The sequence below is a fragment of the Pimephales promelas genome, chromosome 2 (genome assembly GCF_988280905.1).
Source record: "Pimephales promelas chromosome 2, fPimPro1.hap1.1, whole genome shotgun sequence".
Taxonomy (NCBI): domain Eukaryota; kingdom Metazoa; phylum Chordata; class Actinopteri; order Cypriniformes; family Leuciscidae; genus Pimephales; species Pimephales promelas.
Window position 1 is genome coordinate 31,826,867 of NC_142770.1, and position 15,426 is coordinate 31,842,292.

The 15,426-nt window shown below is 37.9% G+C and overlaps 1 protein-coding gene and 1 long non-coding RNA gene across 8 annotated transcripts in view; one reads left to right on the top strand and one right to left on the bottom strand.

Moving 5' to 3' along the window:
• Positions 1 to 960: 960 nt before the first annotated feature.
• Positions 961 to 6,349, bottom strand: LOC120460459 (uncharacterized). The gene is made up of 4 exons (XR_016147057.1): positions 6,007 to 6,349; positions 5,640 to 5,682; positions 4,231 to 4,370; positions 961 to 1,199 (listed from the first exon to the last, which is right to left on the bottom strand). It is a non-coding gene; the product is annotated as an uncharacterized LOC120460459 (long non-coding RNA).
• A 5,476-nt stretch (positions 6,350 to 11,825) lies between these two features.
• LOC120492984 (protein NLRC3) overlaps positions 11,826 to 15,426 on the top strand; it is a 65,227-nt gene continuing 61,626 nt past the window's right edge. For 6 of the 7 annotated variants that reach the window (XM_089121924.1, XM_089121918.1, XM_089121927.1 and 3 more), the window contains exons 1-2: positions 11,826 to 11,899; positions 12,505 to 12,609. In XM_089121924.1, the coding sequence (XP_088978050.1) occupies positions 11,841 to 11,899; positions 12,505 to 12,609 (164 nt within the window). In that variant the 5' untranslated portion in view covers positions 11,826 to 11,840. The remainder of the gene's footprint in view (positions 11,900 to 12,504; positions 12,610 to 15,426) is intronic. The other variant, XM_089121933.1, reaches the window with a different exon arrangement.

The following is a 15,426-nucleotide window of genomic DNA, read 5'->3' on the forward strand; positions in this document are numbered from 1 at the left end:
AATGCAACATTTAATAATATACATAAAATGTATTTAAGGGGGCCGAAGGCCAATTTAGCTCAAAGGGAAATGATTCATTGAGTTGCAATGAATCTATGGAACCGAATCACTGAACCGAGCAAACGACTCGCTTAGAATTCATTTGAACGGGCCGTAATTATAACCAAATCTATAGTGAAACACTATCCCAGACAGCAAAAATCATGCGGGCCAGATCTGGCCCAGAACCTTCATAAGTTCTGGGCCAGATCTGTAAAACGGACCCGGGCCGGTGTCCTTTAGCACAACGGGCCAATGCCGGTGTGGATCCGGTTTTCACATCTGGGCCGGCACTGGCCCAGCTCCAGAACAGATGAGAATTATTTTAGTTATTTGGCCCAAAGGTGGGCCAGATCTGGACCAGTTCCATACTGGATCCGGGCCAGATCTGGACAGGCACTGGGCCAGCTCCATTTATTAGTTCTGGCCCGGAATCACACCACCTCTGGCATCTGTCATAACCTTGATCTATACCACAAAACAAACCATATACAAAAATACAGATTTTTTTCAGTTAAAGGGGTAGTTTAGTTTGTTTTAGATGTTGTGCATGATTCAGCTTGTACTATGGGTCCTAGTAATAGATATCAGTGAAGGTATACCATTTCTGTCTGCGAAGTGTAACAAATAATGACTTGTATATTTTCAAAGTACACTAAAGCTGATGATTCACAGAGCAACTTTTAGAGCAATTGTACTGGGCAATGTTGTCGTCAATTGTAATGAGTAAATATTACTACCGTAATCCCCTTCCCCCACCATCTTACGATTTCTTGTTTTACTTGCGTTTTCTTTTTCCTAGCATTTTAAACCCGATTACTTTTCTTTCTTGGAGCACAAAGCATGGATAGTCAAAGCTGTTACACAGACTGTTTCTATTTGTCCTGCATAGAATTTCAACAAAGAAAGTGATAGAACAGATGAGTGACACATTTAAAATTTTATTTAAAATACACATTTTAAAATTTTATTTTAAAATGTCTAAAATAAAAAAGACAGGACAGAAACTTAAAACAAAGTAGATAATTGCCAAACTAAAAATCAGTCTAATAAACACATTTCTACAGATAATTTCTGTCTTGAACAACTGTTGGAACAACCGTCACATAACGTCCAACAAACCATCATGGAAGAGTGTGGGATGGCTGATGCGTTCATTCCTGCAAAGTATAAAAAGAGTGTAAGAACTCAATTGATAATGGCAATCACAAATTACATGAAAATCCACTGAGATTGGTAATATTAAAGGGGACTAGGCTGGAAGATTTGACCTAAAATCAAAATCCAGATTAAGAGAACATTTTACCACAATTACAACTAATGAATGATTATCTTGTACCGCAAACATGCTTAACTGTTGTAGTTGGGGTGTTTTTTGTAGTTAAAGGACAATTCCGGCGCAAAATGAACCTTTGGTCTAATTACACATTGCTACCTAGTCAACCGTTATCTGAGATTTGTTTTCATGATTGCAGAATGTAAATAGTTTTATCTCTAAAAACAGTTTAGCCTATAGTGCTAGTATAATGCTAGTATATAGGGCAGTGTTTCCCAAACTTTTTTTCTGGCGACCCACATTTTAAAGTCGATAAATCCTTGTGACCCAAAAAACATTAGGCCCATATAGTTCATATATCACGAAGAGAATTTATGCATTAACAAAATATGTATGACCATTTTTTAAGGTCATTTTTTAAGCTTCCAGTTAACTATTTAAAAGAGATACAGATATTTGACAAAGCACTTTTTTTGTTTAACCTGTTGTTGACAATATGCAGAGGTGAAATGAGAAAGGAAAAGTTGACAGGGCATCTCATTGTTTTCATATTCTCATAGTTACAGTGTACATAATTTACTATAATAATTATTATAGGCTTAAATTAAAATATTCTGACACTGAGACTTTGTAACCATGCATGGCTCACTACCACTGCATAAAAATGCCTAACAGGCACAAAAAAAAAAAAAAAAACTACACACACGATTAAATACAAATTCCTCTACCCCCCTAATAAATCTAAGGCAATATAAATGACTATAACATAGCATTCAATATAAATATTCCACATTTATGCCCAAACCATGGTAAATTATTACATTCAGGCTATTACATGGTAAATGTTTGTAAGGGTGGTGATTAGGGCATTTAGTCTTCTAACTTTATTCATGTTTCTTCTATTTTTCTCATCAGTAGTGTTGGGAATGTTAAGACTGTTTCATCCGATTTAAAACTAGTTAAAATCATTGAGTGATGTGTGGTTTGTAAGAGAGAGGAGTACGTGTCCGACGCTTCTTAAAGGATGTCGCGCAACGTTGTTTAATAATAGTGTCCGGGACCGGGAGTAAACGCAACTCCTTTAAGCTTTGCGTTCCGTTATCCACTGGGCCGTGCTGCCTAGTTCAAAGTAAACTAGTGAAACGACTGAAACCAGCGCTATTTTGTTCTCTATTTGTTGTTACTTACCGAGAAACCGCTTCAGGTGAAAAAAATCCGAATCGTTTCAGACCGTTATGCACGCGCGTTTGGCCAATGGCCAATTCATGGAAAGGAAATAATCAAACCAACGAATGATTATTATCGCTGGTTCAGTCGACAGAAATACGGGACACACATAAAAACTGCTGAAATATTCGGACTGTAAACTTTTCTCTCAGGTCAGTCGGAGTGCTCATGGTACACACACAGTGCGTGCGTATAGTCATCCAGCTGCACGCGCCACTGCGTCCACGCGCATATCTAACCAAATTTAGCCGCGCGGCACCACCAGAAAATAGGAGGAGAGGGAGGTTGGGGTGCCCTCGGCCGTATGGAGATGATTGGCGGGCCGCACTTGGCCCGCGGGCCGCCAATTGAATAGCCCATATCTAGAGAGTAGCCTACAACACACTGAAAAATAGTGCTCGACTTGGCGACCCAGACAAAATCTCCCGCGACCCACGTGTGGGTCGGGACCCCGACTTTGGGAATGACTGATATAGGGCATAGAGTAATGACAAGTAAAAATGGCTTGTTATTACCACTAACAAGGCTCAAAATAGCCCCACACCAACACGACAGCATAACAAAGGTGCCTACATTCAAACCGAAGCATTGAGAACTTTGTCAGTGTCCATACAGTTTAATAAGAAGATATTTTATACACACAGTCAACTTCGTGAATACAGGAAGAAGCCATCTTTGAAAATTAGTCTCTACCAGTCGATCTAAGAACGCCGATCCATGTCCACCGGTGAGATGTGAATAAGGTGATAATGTGAGCGCGAACAGTAGGCTACGTGTACATATTGAAGAGAAGAAAACGGTTCGTGTTTGTGTTTCTTCCGAAAACAATGGACCATATAAGATTCTGCACAGTTCAGCGCACTTGGATCGGCGTTCTTAGATCGACTGGTAGAGACTAATTTTCAAAGATGGCTTCTTCCTGTATTCGCGAAGTTGACTGTGTGTATAAAATATCTTCTTATTAAACTCTATGGAGACTGAAAAAGTTCTCAACGCTTCGGTTTGAATGTAGGGACCTTTGTTATGCTGTCGTGTTGGTGTGGGGCTATTTTGAGCCTTGTTAGTGGTAATAACAAGCAATTTTTACTTGTCATTACTCTATGCCCTATATACTAGCATTATACTAGCACTATAGGCTAAACTGTTTTCAGAGATAAAACTATTTACATTCGGCAATCATGAAAACAAATCTCAGATAACAGTTGACTAGGTAGCAATGTGTAATTAGACCAAAGGTTCATTTTGCGCCGGAGTTCTCCTTTAAATCTGTATCTGTATTGCATTTTCAAACTTCAAACAAAAATCATTAAAATTAACAAGTTAATAGATGTTTTCTCTGGAAGTATGTTGGTTTGAGGTGAATAAAGTTAGTCTGGAGCCCTGGTGGTCACACACCCGTGTAACAGCGTGAGAAGATGGCCTCCATTGTAGTCAGCGCTCAGTTGGTTTAGTTTGTCATTTGCTAAGTGATCGTAATAAATAAACACATAGGCTTACACAATCCCTTTCGTCCTATAGATGCATCCTACAGAATATTTCTATCGTTCCCAGGACAGCCCTGAAAAAATATGTCACTGTTCCTACATACGTACTACGTAGCTGCAATGCTATTAACAACAATTTGCAAAGTTAAACACAAAACAAATGTTTCTACAAAAGACTAGCACAATGATTTATCTACAATTTACCATGGTTAATGCATCTCTGGCCATGGCACGTTCTTTGCGGCCACCTCCGCGGTCAGAGGCCGGGTTGAACCAGCGGATGGCGTGCTGGTTAATCTCGTTGTCCGATGCGCTGCTAGCAACTTGGTTCTTCCGTACAGCCTCTGTTAAGAGAGAAAGTCAATTGGTTGATGGGTACAAATTCTGAAAATTACCTCTAAGTCAAGCCAATAACCCACTGTTTTGAGAAAAGCTTTAGATGTTGCCCATGTTTACTATTGTTGGTGTGGCAGAATACCTAATTTTGTGTAGACTTTCATTTAGTAACTCAAAACAAATGAATAACTAATCACAACTAGATTGTATTGGATCATCCTTAAATCAACCTTTTCAAGAGGAAGTGATTGTGAGTAACCAGTTCTGTCATGACTGCAATCTATTTCAGCACTGCTATCAAATTATTTTTTTTGGCTTTAAAGTTGCATCCCTTATTATGCATTATTAGTAGTGTAAAACTAGTAAAATAAAAATTCTTACTAGTAACATTTGGAATAAATACTAGTATCTAATAAATATGTACTAGTATCTAATGAATAAGTACTAATATCTAATGAACAAGTACTAGTATCTATTTAATAGGTACTAGTATCTAAAAAATAAGTACTAGTACCTAATGAATAACTACTAGTATCTACTGTATATGTACTAGTCACAATTGGAATACATACTAGTCAGAACTGAATAGTTGATATCTGAATGACAGATCCCCATGGAAGTCAATGGCAACAAAAGTCACAATATTTAGTCACAAAAGAATAGTCAGTCACTATCGCAATAAGTACTAGTACCTAATGAATAAGTACTAGTATCTAATAAAAAAGAACTAGTATCTAAGTACTAGTATCTTTAAAAAGGTTCTAGTACCTAAAGAATCAACACTAGTATCTAAAGAATGAACACTAGTATCTAAAGAATTACACTAGTAGCTATTGAATAAGTACTAGTACTTAATGAAATAGATACTAATATCTAAAAAATAAGTACTAGTAGCATGAAAATAGAGACTAGTAGGTTAAAATGATTAAATGTTAAGTGGCTTGCCATAACCCAAATAAATATCCAAATGAATCAGGCACTGCTCAACCATAATACCACGGCGGGATTTCATACAAAGTCAACGAAAAGAAACGGAGAGATGCGTTTTCCCGCCCATAGACCTTATATTTGTCATAATTTGACAGTGAACTTAGTAAACAATTAATTTACACCTATGAATTAACGTTAACTTATAATTAATGTCAGATGAAAATTCTAATTTCTTCTAGCTTTGATTTTTAATACTTTACCTATCATAACTTCATAATGTTGTGCTTTATCATAGCAGGATAAGGATTAAAAAAAAAAGTCGGAAAAAAATACTTTAGTTAACTTACCCTATTAATCCGGGGCTCTCGCAGCCAGGGGTGAAGAAAATATCTAAAAAGGAAGACAGGTGCTGTTAATTAACGTTAGTGCTGTTCAAAACTACGTATACAACATCATTGTAAGTTAACTAACGTTAAACAGCATTAATGTTTAAGCTAGCAACACACAAAGTTGTTTATTAATGCTAGCATAGCTATCAGTTCATTCAGCTAACCCAGCTAAAAAGAGTACGTTACGTTAGCCAATCTTCTTCAATAGCCATCGTAAGAAGTTAAAACCCGGTCAAAACTTTCCGAAATGTTGATAACAAACATTACACCGCTATTAAAAATAAGCACACTAAACTGTTTGACTGTTTGATATCGTTCAACTTACCGTTATAAACTCTTTCCACGGAGCTTGCAGTCCGAAGATCCAAATGACCAACAGTTCACGCGCTCGTTCCAACGGCCCCGGGCCAGAACAACAACGATTCCGCCGACTGACTTCTGATCTGGAATGAACCGGTTAAAAAAAAAAAAAAGGAAACAATTCGCGCGCTCGTTCCGACGAGTCCGGGCCAGAACTATTATGATTCCGCCGACTGATGGATGTTCACGCCTACTCCCGATGTACACAGACTACATGCGGGCCGTATCTGGAATGGGGCAGTAAAACGGGGGTGACTGTTACACGGATCTGCCGGTTTGGAGGCGGATCCGGCCCAGAGTCAGCTGCTATCTGGGATGTCTCAGCAAGGTAACTTTAGATCGAACAGTACAAGACATTAAATGTGCAAACACGACACAAGAAAATTTATCTTTTCAAATATATGGAAGGCTTTATTAGCTATTCTAAACACAACTATAAGGTCTTAGGGCTGTCGCGGTTATGGAATTTCCCTTGCGGTAATATTGAGTGCTCAATAGCGCAATATGCGGTATTACCGCCATTTATTTATTTAATTTATATGTTTTTGTTGCTATATAAATAAAGTTTACGATGTGGACAAAAACGAGGACATTTTCAGTAAGCATTGTAACCGAAACTATACAGCGTCTACAGTATATATGCGCATTGAAAAACTTTCACTCAGCGCGCATATTGTTATGACAACGGACTTTGAGCGAGTCATTGAACCGTTCATTCCACGAACACGTTTAAAAAAGCTGATTCATTAAAAGAGATGTAAAGAAACAATATGTTAATTATTTCTAACATTGATGTTCAACTTTTCAAGGCTCAGCTGAGCAGCAATGCGTCGCATGGGCAACGCTGAAGCTGATGCTTCACTCATTAGAGACCCATTGATTCAATGCGTGACTCACTGATTTTATTTTGGCTTCCTTGTGCTGTGGGATGTTGAACAGCGCTGCTGCTGACGCGCATTTATGGGAAAATACACGTGAAGAGAACGTTAAAATGGTGATGCAACAAATATTTCGCTTCCCTTTGACACGACAAGCTTTTCACAACTTCAAAGACAGAGGCAGGTAATTGCACGCGCTCTGCCGATCTCTCTCATTCACTATCTGTGTGAAGCCTGTAGGCTACACATCACCATGATAAACAGTCTTGTTATCATTATGAACTGGTTTAACATTCAATACACATGCATTACGTTCAAAACAAGAAGGGTATAGCCTTATAAAAAAAAAAACGTGAATATCGCGGTTGCTGCGGTTACGTGCAATCCTCTGCGGTTGTCTTGTCAGAAGCGCGGTACTACAATATTGCAGTTACCGCGACAGCCCTATAAGGTCTAAACATAATCACGCACACACACACACATTCATACAGTCGAGAAAGGGGAAAGAATGAGTTGGAAAGAGTGAGAGAAAGTTTCAGCTTTCTATATGCATGTAAGACATGACTGAAAAGACCACCAAGCATTAATTTGAACCTTCATTTCTTAGAGAGGTTATTCAATTAACATTAGCACCAGTTCAGTTAGAGCCTGGAGTACTTGCGCTTTGTAGTGGCTGAGGGAATTCCCTTTGTCTGCATCGCGTCGAAGGGGGGTTTTCCCGGCCAGGTCCGTTGCGTGGTTGGTTGTCTTTGAAGTGCAGGGATGGAAGTTCCTGAGTTTGCCGGTCACGTGTGACTAGCAAGCGAATGAGAGTCTTTTCCAATTCGAAGCGCGTTGCAAACTTAACTTTGAAACGAGACTTTTACGAAAAAGGAAAGAAAGGAAAGAAATGAAAGTAAGGCGAGTCGGATGGCTTGACTGAGCTGAATTGTAACCCTGATCTTGATGGGTTATTCGTCTGCTGGTCGAATTTGGTCTAGTCGATGTAGAAGCATGCGAACATGTTCTTTGTTTCAGAGATAAGCACGAACAGAACACTCTCTTGCTGGTTTTAGAGAGAGGCACGGACTTAACAGAACAAACACGAACAAAAATCTAACAGGCACGGAACATTGAACGGAACAACATCTCCACAAAAATCTCCTTATGAGGTCCTTTGTTCGGATCTTTAACTTAAACTCTAGTCCAACCTCCTAGAAACTTTTGGCCAATGAGGTAATGGCATGACTTTAGGAGGTGGATCTACTTCTTGCTTATCATAATTTATGCATGGTCTGTGAGCTGGTCTCCAGCACGTAGCAGAGAACAAAAGAACACAGTTTAAGATTATATATTATAATCATACAACAAAGCATTTTAGACAGATTTCAGTCAAGCCATCTTTTGAATTAGGAGAATACGGTTCGTTTAAGCGTAAACGAGGCATTCACACTTCTAATGGTTGTATAACAATTACGAGAGTTAATAGTAACAACAATTACACGATTATTATGTGATCTAAGCATAATAACACATGAAGTGTAGAAACAACAAGAATTATAATTGGTTATAGGTCCAATAATTGTTCTGTGGTGAGTTTATATGATTTTATGCGTGAGATCTCAGAGAGATCTCAACAGTGAGGTCGCTGAGAGTTCAACTCGTAGGGGACGAGGAGAGGTGTTCTGTTGAACATCTCTGTCAGGGGATCAAAGGGGTCTTTGTTGTGAGCCTCTCGTTCCACCATTTTGGAGCCGATTTGTCTTAGTAAAACATTACCATATTGACACGTTCGTCCTGTTTAGTGCCCATCTCTTGGGCCTGTGGGGCAATAAAATTCTTCTTTGAGTGGGGGAAGATTATCCCTTAAAGCAAACCCTTGGCGCCGTTCCGTGACTCTGGAATGTGGGCTCCAGAACTTTTGGAGTGTTGAAGCCATTAGTCGGGGAGCCAAAGTCTCAAAAGCTCTATAAAATGGGTTGAACCTGACATGGTCTGCCATACTTTTTATTTGTGTTTTTTCTGTTAACTTTGACCCTAAGAACAAATAATTAGAGGGTCTGCTCTGCCGGAAATATCGCGAAAAAAAATTGTGGCCATTTTAGTGTACGCACCCTTTATTTTTTATCAGAAAAATGTGAAAAATTATTTTTTTCATCAAATCCTCAGTGGGTTGGGTAGGTTCTCAATAAATGCCTTCCAGATACACAGAACACATGTGCGGACAACATCCACTGAAAAAATAATTCATAAAACACATTTCTACATGATTTCGCATCAATTTATTGCAAAAAAACAGGCGTTTTTTCACTTATTTTCCACTATTTTCATCTTTACTTTATTGGCAATCAACTATTCCCTTAAGTTATGACATCAGGCAATATGCCATTCTTTTCACCAAACACTATACTCATTACACAGAAAAAATTATAAAAATCCAAACAAAATCAATGGATCTGTGATGATTTCACTACTAGTTGGTGATCAACAGGCTCAGAATTTCAATAGAATTTTAGACTACTCTCAAAATTCTTAAAAACATGCTGGATATTTAGCATCATGGCTCACTTACAAACACACAAACACACACACACACACACACACACACACATGATCTTAGTAATTTTTATGAGTTTGGAACAACCAACCAACGGTTACCAACGGATTTCGAAGCTGCTATACCCACGCTGCGGAGTGGGGCACGTGATGCGATCCCTGAAGTGGTCCCGATTACATTGTCACGTCGATGTTACGCCGCACGTGATAGACTGAAAGGGAACTAAAATTTTAATAGTAGGTACTCAATCAAAACTGCGGAATTGTGGAAGTTTTACACTTACTATCGCCGACTCTGTTATCTTTCTTTCTTCTCAGGTTAAGAGTCTGAGTGTCATCCTGTATTGATAAACTTCAGATGGTTCAGAATTCAGCAGCTCGGATCATTACACAAACACTGTTGAATGAGCATATTACTCCAGTTTTAGGGAACATTCATTGGTTTCCAATCAGATTTCATATCAATTCAAAATTTTACTTTTTACTTTTTGTAAGGTGTCCTTGGGTGTCTTGAAAGACGCCCAACAAATAAAATGAATTATTATTATTACTACTAGCTAACTAGCTTTTGACAAATCACTCACTCTATATACTGTAAAAACAAAAACAAACTATGCATACTATATAGTATGTTTACATTTTACAGAACATTTGTATTGTTCATTATTGTGTACAGTCTGATATCCAATATAGCTATATATTGTTTTTTTTGTCTGTGTGGCCATTCATGCCACAAGCTAACTAGCTAAACTTTCTAAACCGCAATGTAACAACTAGCCATGAAGCTAAATGCTAATGGCAGCTAACGTTTAATGTAGCCTTTAGTTATCCTTACTAGCCTACTATCTGTCTGACATGAAAAACACTTCAAGGACCACACCAGGCTTCATACAAGTTTATTTCCAATGATTCCTCGCTCCAAACGTATCAGCATTTATTCTCATATCTATTTCTTTACCTAACAAGTCCAGTTGAAATTTTGGCAATTTCTCAACTTCCGGTTGAAGCTTATTGAACATATAGGACACGTACCTCTATTAGAGAATAATATCCTAAGCATTTAAAAAAAGTAAGTCTCTACTCTCTACCCCATACCTGTGAGGAGTAATGCCGTTTAAAGAAACCACCGACATTAGCTAAAACGGCTAAAGCTAGCTAAGTAAACTAGTAGAGAATGAATGCTGCTGCTACAGGGATATGTTTGGGATGAGGAATCATCAGAAATATTATTGTTTGAAGACTGGTGTGGTCCTTTCAGTTAATTACAATTACAGTATCCATATTACCATTCTTTTCCCAAAACTCTGGGGCAGACCTACCGGTATATTAGTCACTATCACTTACCACAGACAATGATGAGCAGCTTCGAAGTCTGTTGGTAACCGTTGGTAACCATTGGTTGGTTGTTCCAAACTCATAAAAATTACTAAGATCATGTGTGTGCGTGTGTGTGTGTTTGTAAGTGAGCCATGATGCTAAATATCCAGCATGTTTTTAAGAATTTTGAGAGTAGTCTAAAATTCTATTGAAATTCTGAGCCTGTTGATCGCCAACTAGTAGTGAAATCATCACAGATCCATTGATTTTGTTTGGATTTTTATAATTTTTTCTGTGTAATGAGTATAGTGTTTGGTGAAAAGAATGGCATATTGCCTGATGTCATAACTTAAGGGAATAGTTGATTGCCAATGAAGTAAAGATGAAAATAGTGGAAAATAAGTGAAAAAACGCCTGTTTTTTTGCATTAAATTGATGCGAAATCATGTAGAAATGTGTTTTAAGAATTATTTTTTCAGTGGATGTTGTCTGCACATGTGTTCTGTGTATCTGGAATGCATTTATTGAGAACCTACCCAACCCACTAAGAATTTGATGAAAAAAATAATTTTTCACATTTTTCTGATAAAAAATAAAGGGTGCTTACACTAAAATGCCCACAATTTTTTTTCGCGATATTTCCGGCAGAGCAGACCCTCCAAATATTTGTTCTTAGGGTCAAAGTTAACAGAAAAAACACAAATAAAAAGTATGGCAGACCATGTCAGGTTCAACCCATTTTTGAGACTTTGGCTCCCTGACTACATGTGAATTAATCCCATGAGAGATTAATTTGATTAAGTTGTGTTTGATTCGCCTCGATTCTCTACATCAGAGTCAGTTAAACTCATTAAACAATCAGAAATGATTAAGATCATTCGGTTATTTTACATGGCAATATATTTGTTTGTAACTCACTTTATTTGATAGATTGTTTTTGCTGTGGTTGATGATAAGTCTTTATTCTTCAATAAGATGTTGTTGATGTGTGTAAATGTTGTGATTTGCAGGTGATGCTGAAGGATTGAGTGTTTTCTGATCAGTTTTTTAGGGTCAGTTTAGTTGCAGTATGTCAGAGGAAAGAGGAAAGGACTCTCTCTCTCAGATGAGTCTCTCAGAGAAACACAGGTGAGACTGCGTCTGTTTTCACACTCTCACTTTAAACTCCACTGGACTTTGTGTTTCCCTGTCAAGAACACAACTTTAAGCATTGCTCTATATTTGCAAATGCTTTGACCAACTTCAATTTTAACTTCTTAAATTAACTCTGCCAGTGTCCATAAAGCCCTGTTTGGTCTATAGAAAATATCACAGTTTTAATAACCTTCTAGACGCTGAATTATTCCAAATAAATGACTTTAGTTTTTAGATCATACAATTATTGATTGACATTAGAAAACAACTATACACTTAATTTAATTCCAGTATGCTAACAAAACTGTCACACATTTCCGCTCTCTATTCTGTCAATAAATAAAAACGTGAAATTTTCTCTTAAATTATGGCCAGGTATCTTTTAAATTCTCAACATGTTTAATCTCTCTCTTGTATATTAAAGAAATTGATAAACTAACGTGAGCCAGTAAATAAAATGATGGTTAAGTATAAAACTGTAAATTGTGTGAGTGTGTGTTTCTGTGGAGGATTAGATAAAGACACAGATGTGTTTCAGACACAGTTGATCCTCCTTTACTAAAGTGTTTTCTCTCTCTCTCTGTTCTTTGTGTCATCAGTGTAAGATCAGGCTCACATGTGTCCAGCTCTGTGTCTCTGAAGAGTGATTGCTCTAATGATCTTCCACCAAACTTCAGTGAGAAAACACCATCATCTAATGAAAGGTATTTTTACATTACAATATAGGGTTGTATTATTTGTCCACAGTGGTGTGTGTGATTGAACTTGACTGTGTAAGGGGATTTATGAAACTCACTCCAGTAACACAGTTACACAGGCAGACACAAGAGGCATAAATTCACTATGGAAAATAAATTTTGCAATTAAACATGATCATCTATCGAGTGCTTTAAGTGGCCCAAAAGAGGTACCGGTACTCTATTATTATTATTTATTATTTTATTATTTTTATTTTATTTACTTATTTATTTATTTATTTTTTGCTGACTCCTCTCTTCCCCTGAGGTAACAACAACTATATTGAAGGGGTTTATATACAGCAGTCAACAGACGACTGTTATATATCGTCTGTTGTAAAAAATAATTTAATTGTGGATTTGCTTGAGCTAGAATGAGCTACTAAACAAAATAAAAAAAATGTGCAAAAGGGTATTGAAAACATTTTGAACAAATGTACACACATGTACATGTACATAAAATATAATAACCAAATAGGGGTGTGACGAGACACTTATCTCACGAGACGAGAAGAGACACGAGAACGAGACGAGAATTTTGCACAATTTTTCAGAAATCCTCAATGATGAAATTCATGACTGGAAAAATTGTATGCTGGTGCATTTTGCAATCTTTTAACTAATAATGCACTAATGCATATCATTTCAGGTCTACTTTATCTTTACCTAATTTAGTATGAATTATCAAATGCATTGAAAGAAAACAATATACAAGCACTGTAAAAGGTTTTTATTGACTGGCTTTTCTCCTGTTTGATTTCACATGAGCCTCTTCCGACCTTACTGTACATTTAAGAGCTTCCAGACCTTCTGATTGAGGCTGTGTGTGACCTCCTAACTGAACTCATTGAAGTCTGAAGTGCAAACAATAAGTGCAAGTACAACCATAATCAAAGTTAACACACAGACTCTTTATAATTGTTTTGAAATTGCTGGTTTATTTTGCACCAGCAGTTATAGGGTTAATGCGGAGAGAAACGAGGCTGGTGTGTTTGTCTCTATGTTGTTTTTCTTGTGTTCAAATCATAAGTTCAGAAACAGAGCCTCCCTTGTCTGTTGTCCCTAAAACATTACAGTACTCTCTCAATATTCGAAGTGCAGAGACCATAGCCGCAAATAAACAGTCCAGAGATGGGTATTGGGAGACGGACAATGAAGCCTAATTTGTGCGTAAAGCACATCAGGGAGCTTGTGTTTTACTTTCAAATTGGTGATCGCGCATACTCTGTGTATAAGGAGCAGCGGTGCTGAGCGTGCATTCTACAAGATAAGACATTTATCAGACTTTGATGTTGCGCAACGAATCCTCTAGCCTGGTTCAACCAGACTCTAGTTCATTTCATTTCCACATAGAGTCTGGAACCGCTCCATTGAAAAACGTTTCCTTCCTTGTAGGCGGGTTCAAATCTATTGGATCTGCCCAAAGTCACTCACGATCTCCCATAGCCAATCGCTAACGGGGTGTCGTGAGTGACGTATGTCACGCGCCGAAATGGCTGGAAACAACAAGTCCGAATGATCAGAGGATTATGTTTACAATAGGATTTCAGTCAACGAGCGCCGCAGGTTTTGTTAATCTAGGAACAATTATTAATTCGAAATGTATATTTGACACGAAGGACAGTGATATATTCATTCAATGGTGGAAGCTGTGTCTAATCATTACAAATACGCCGCTGTGGTCGTTTTCTGATCTGCCGCAAATGCTGTAGCAGCTACAGTGAATGATCAGTCTGTATCTGCAGATGTGTAATAAACAACAATTTTTCATATTATGTCTTATTGTTTCTTAATTACCTTTATTATGGTCTTCAAAGTATGTGTTTGTACATTTTTATGTGGCATTTATTTTTTTTAGTAAAACAAATCAACCATTGCCATCTAAAACTGAAAATCAAATATCTTCTAAGTGTGGTTTTTCACATTTTTATTAATGACAATATTTTTTTTTTAAATCACAGCCAATTTGTATGATTTACAACATGTAAAACTGACACACCAACCTCCTGCACGAGTGCACAAAGGCTCAAAATGTTCTATTCATCACAAGAATCAGTAAATTTACTGTTAAGAATATGAGCAACTGACACGACTCCTGAGCGGATCTTCAACAATAGTTTAGCAGCCAGGACTCGGGGCTTCCGAACACCGCGAACACCAGGCTAAACCGTCCGTCCAAAATGTCACGATCATCGTGCACGAGCTGCCCAGCACAAACTTCCAAACTTTCTGCCTCCTTCACTTGGTCCTCCGTTGTGCAACAAGAGGTGAGACGACAACAATCCGGCTTTAAATTCTGTATATTCGGCAGTTTCTTTTCCCAACAACGGACCGAATAGCTTTTCTCACGTTTTTCTCCGCTGCCATTACTGAACTCAAACTGACGCGCTTACATCAACGTCATCGTTCTCAGCCACTCCCTCTATTCGCTGATTGGTCCTACAAAAAATTGGTTTCTGGAAACCTAAGGATATGGAGCGATCCCAGACGTAGTACAGAAGTAAAATGAAATTGAGCGGAAGTGCGTAGGAGGGCGCAGCCAGGCTACGAATCCTCCGCCATTGTCACGCGAACAGTGAACTGTGATTCGTGCTGCGCTGATTGCAATGGCAACTCGTAAAAGATGAGCAGAGCAGACTTTTACATTCGTTTATAATGGTTTTTCTTTTCTTTTATATAAACAGCAAAATGATAGTTTAGGCGAATGTGAGTGTACAGTAGCGGTGGAATATTTTATTGTAATCTCACCCTCACGCTCAGTCATGGCGATATCGCGAGACAGCT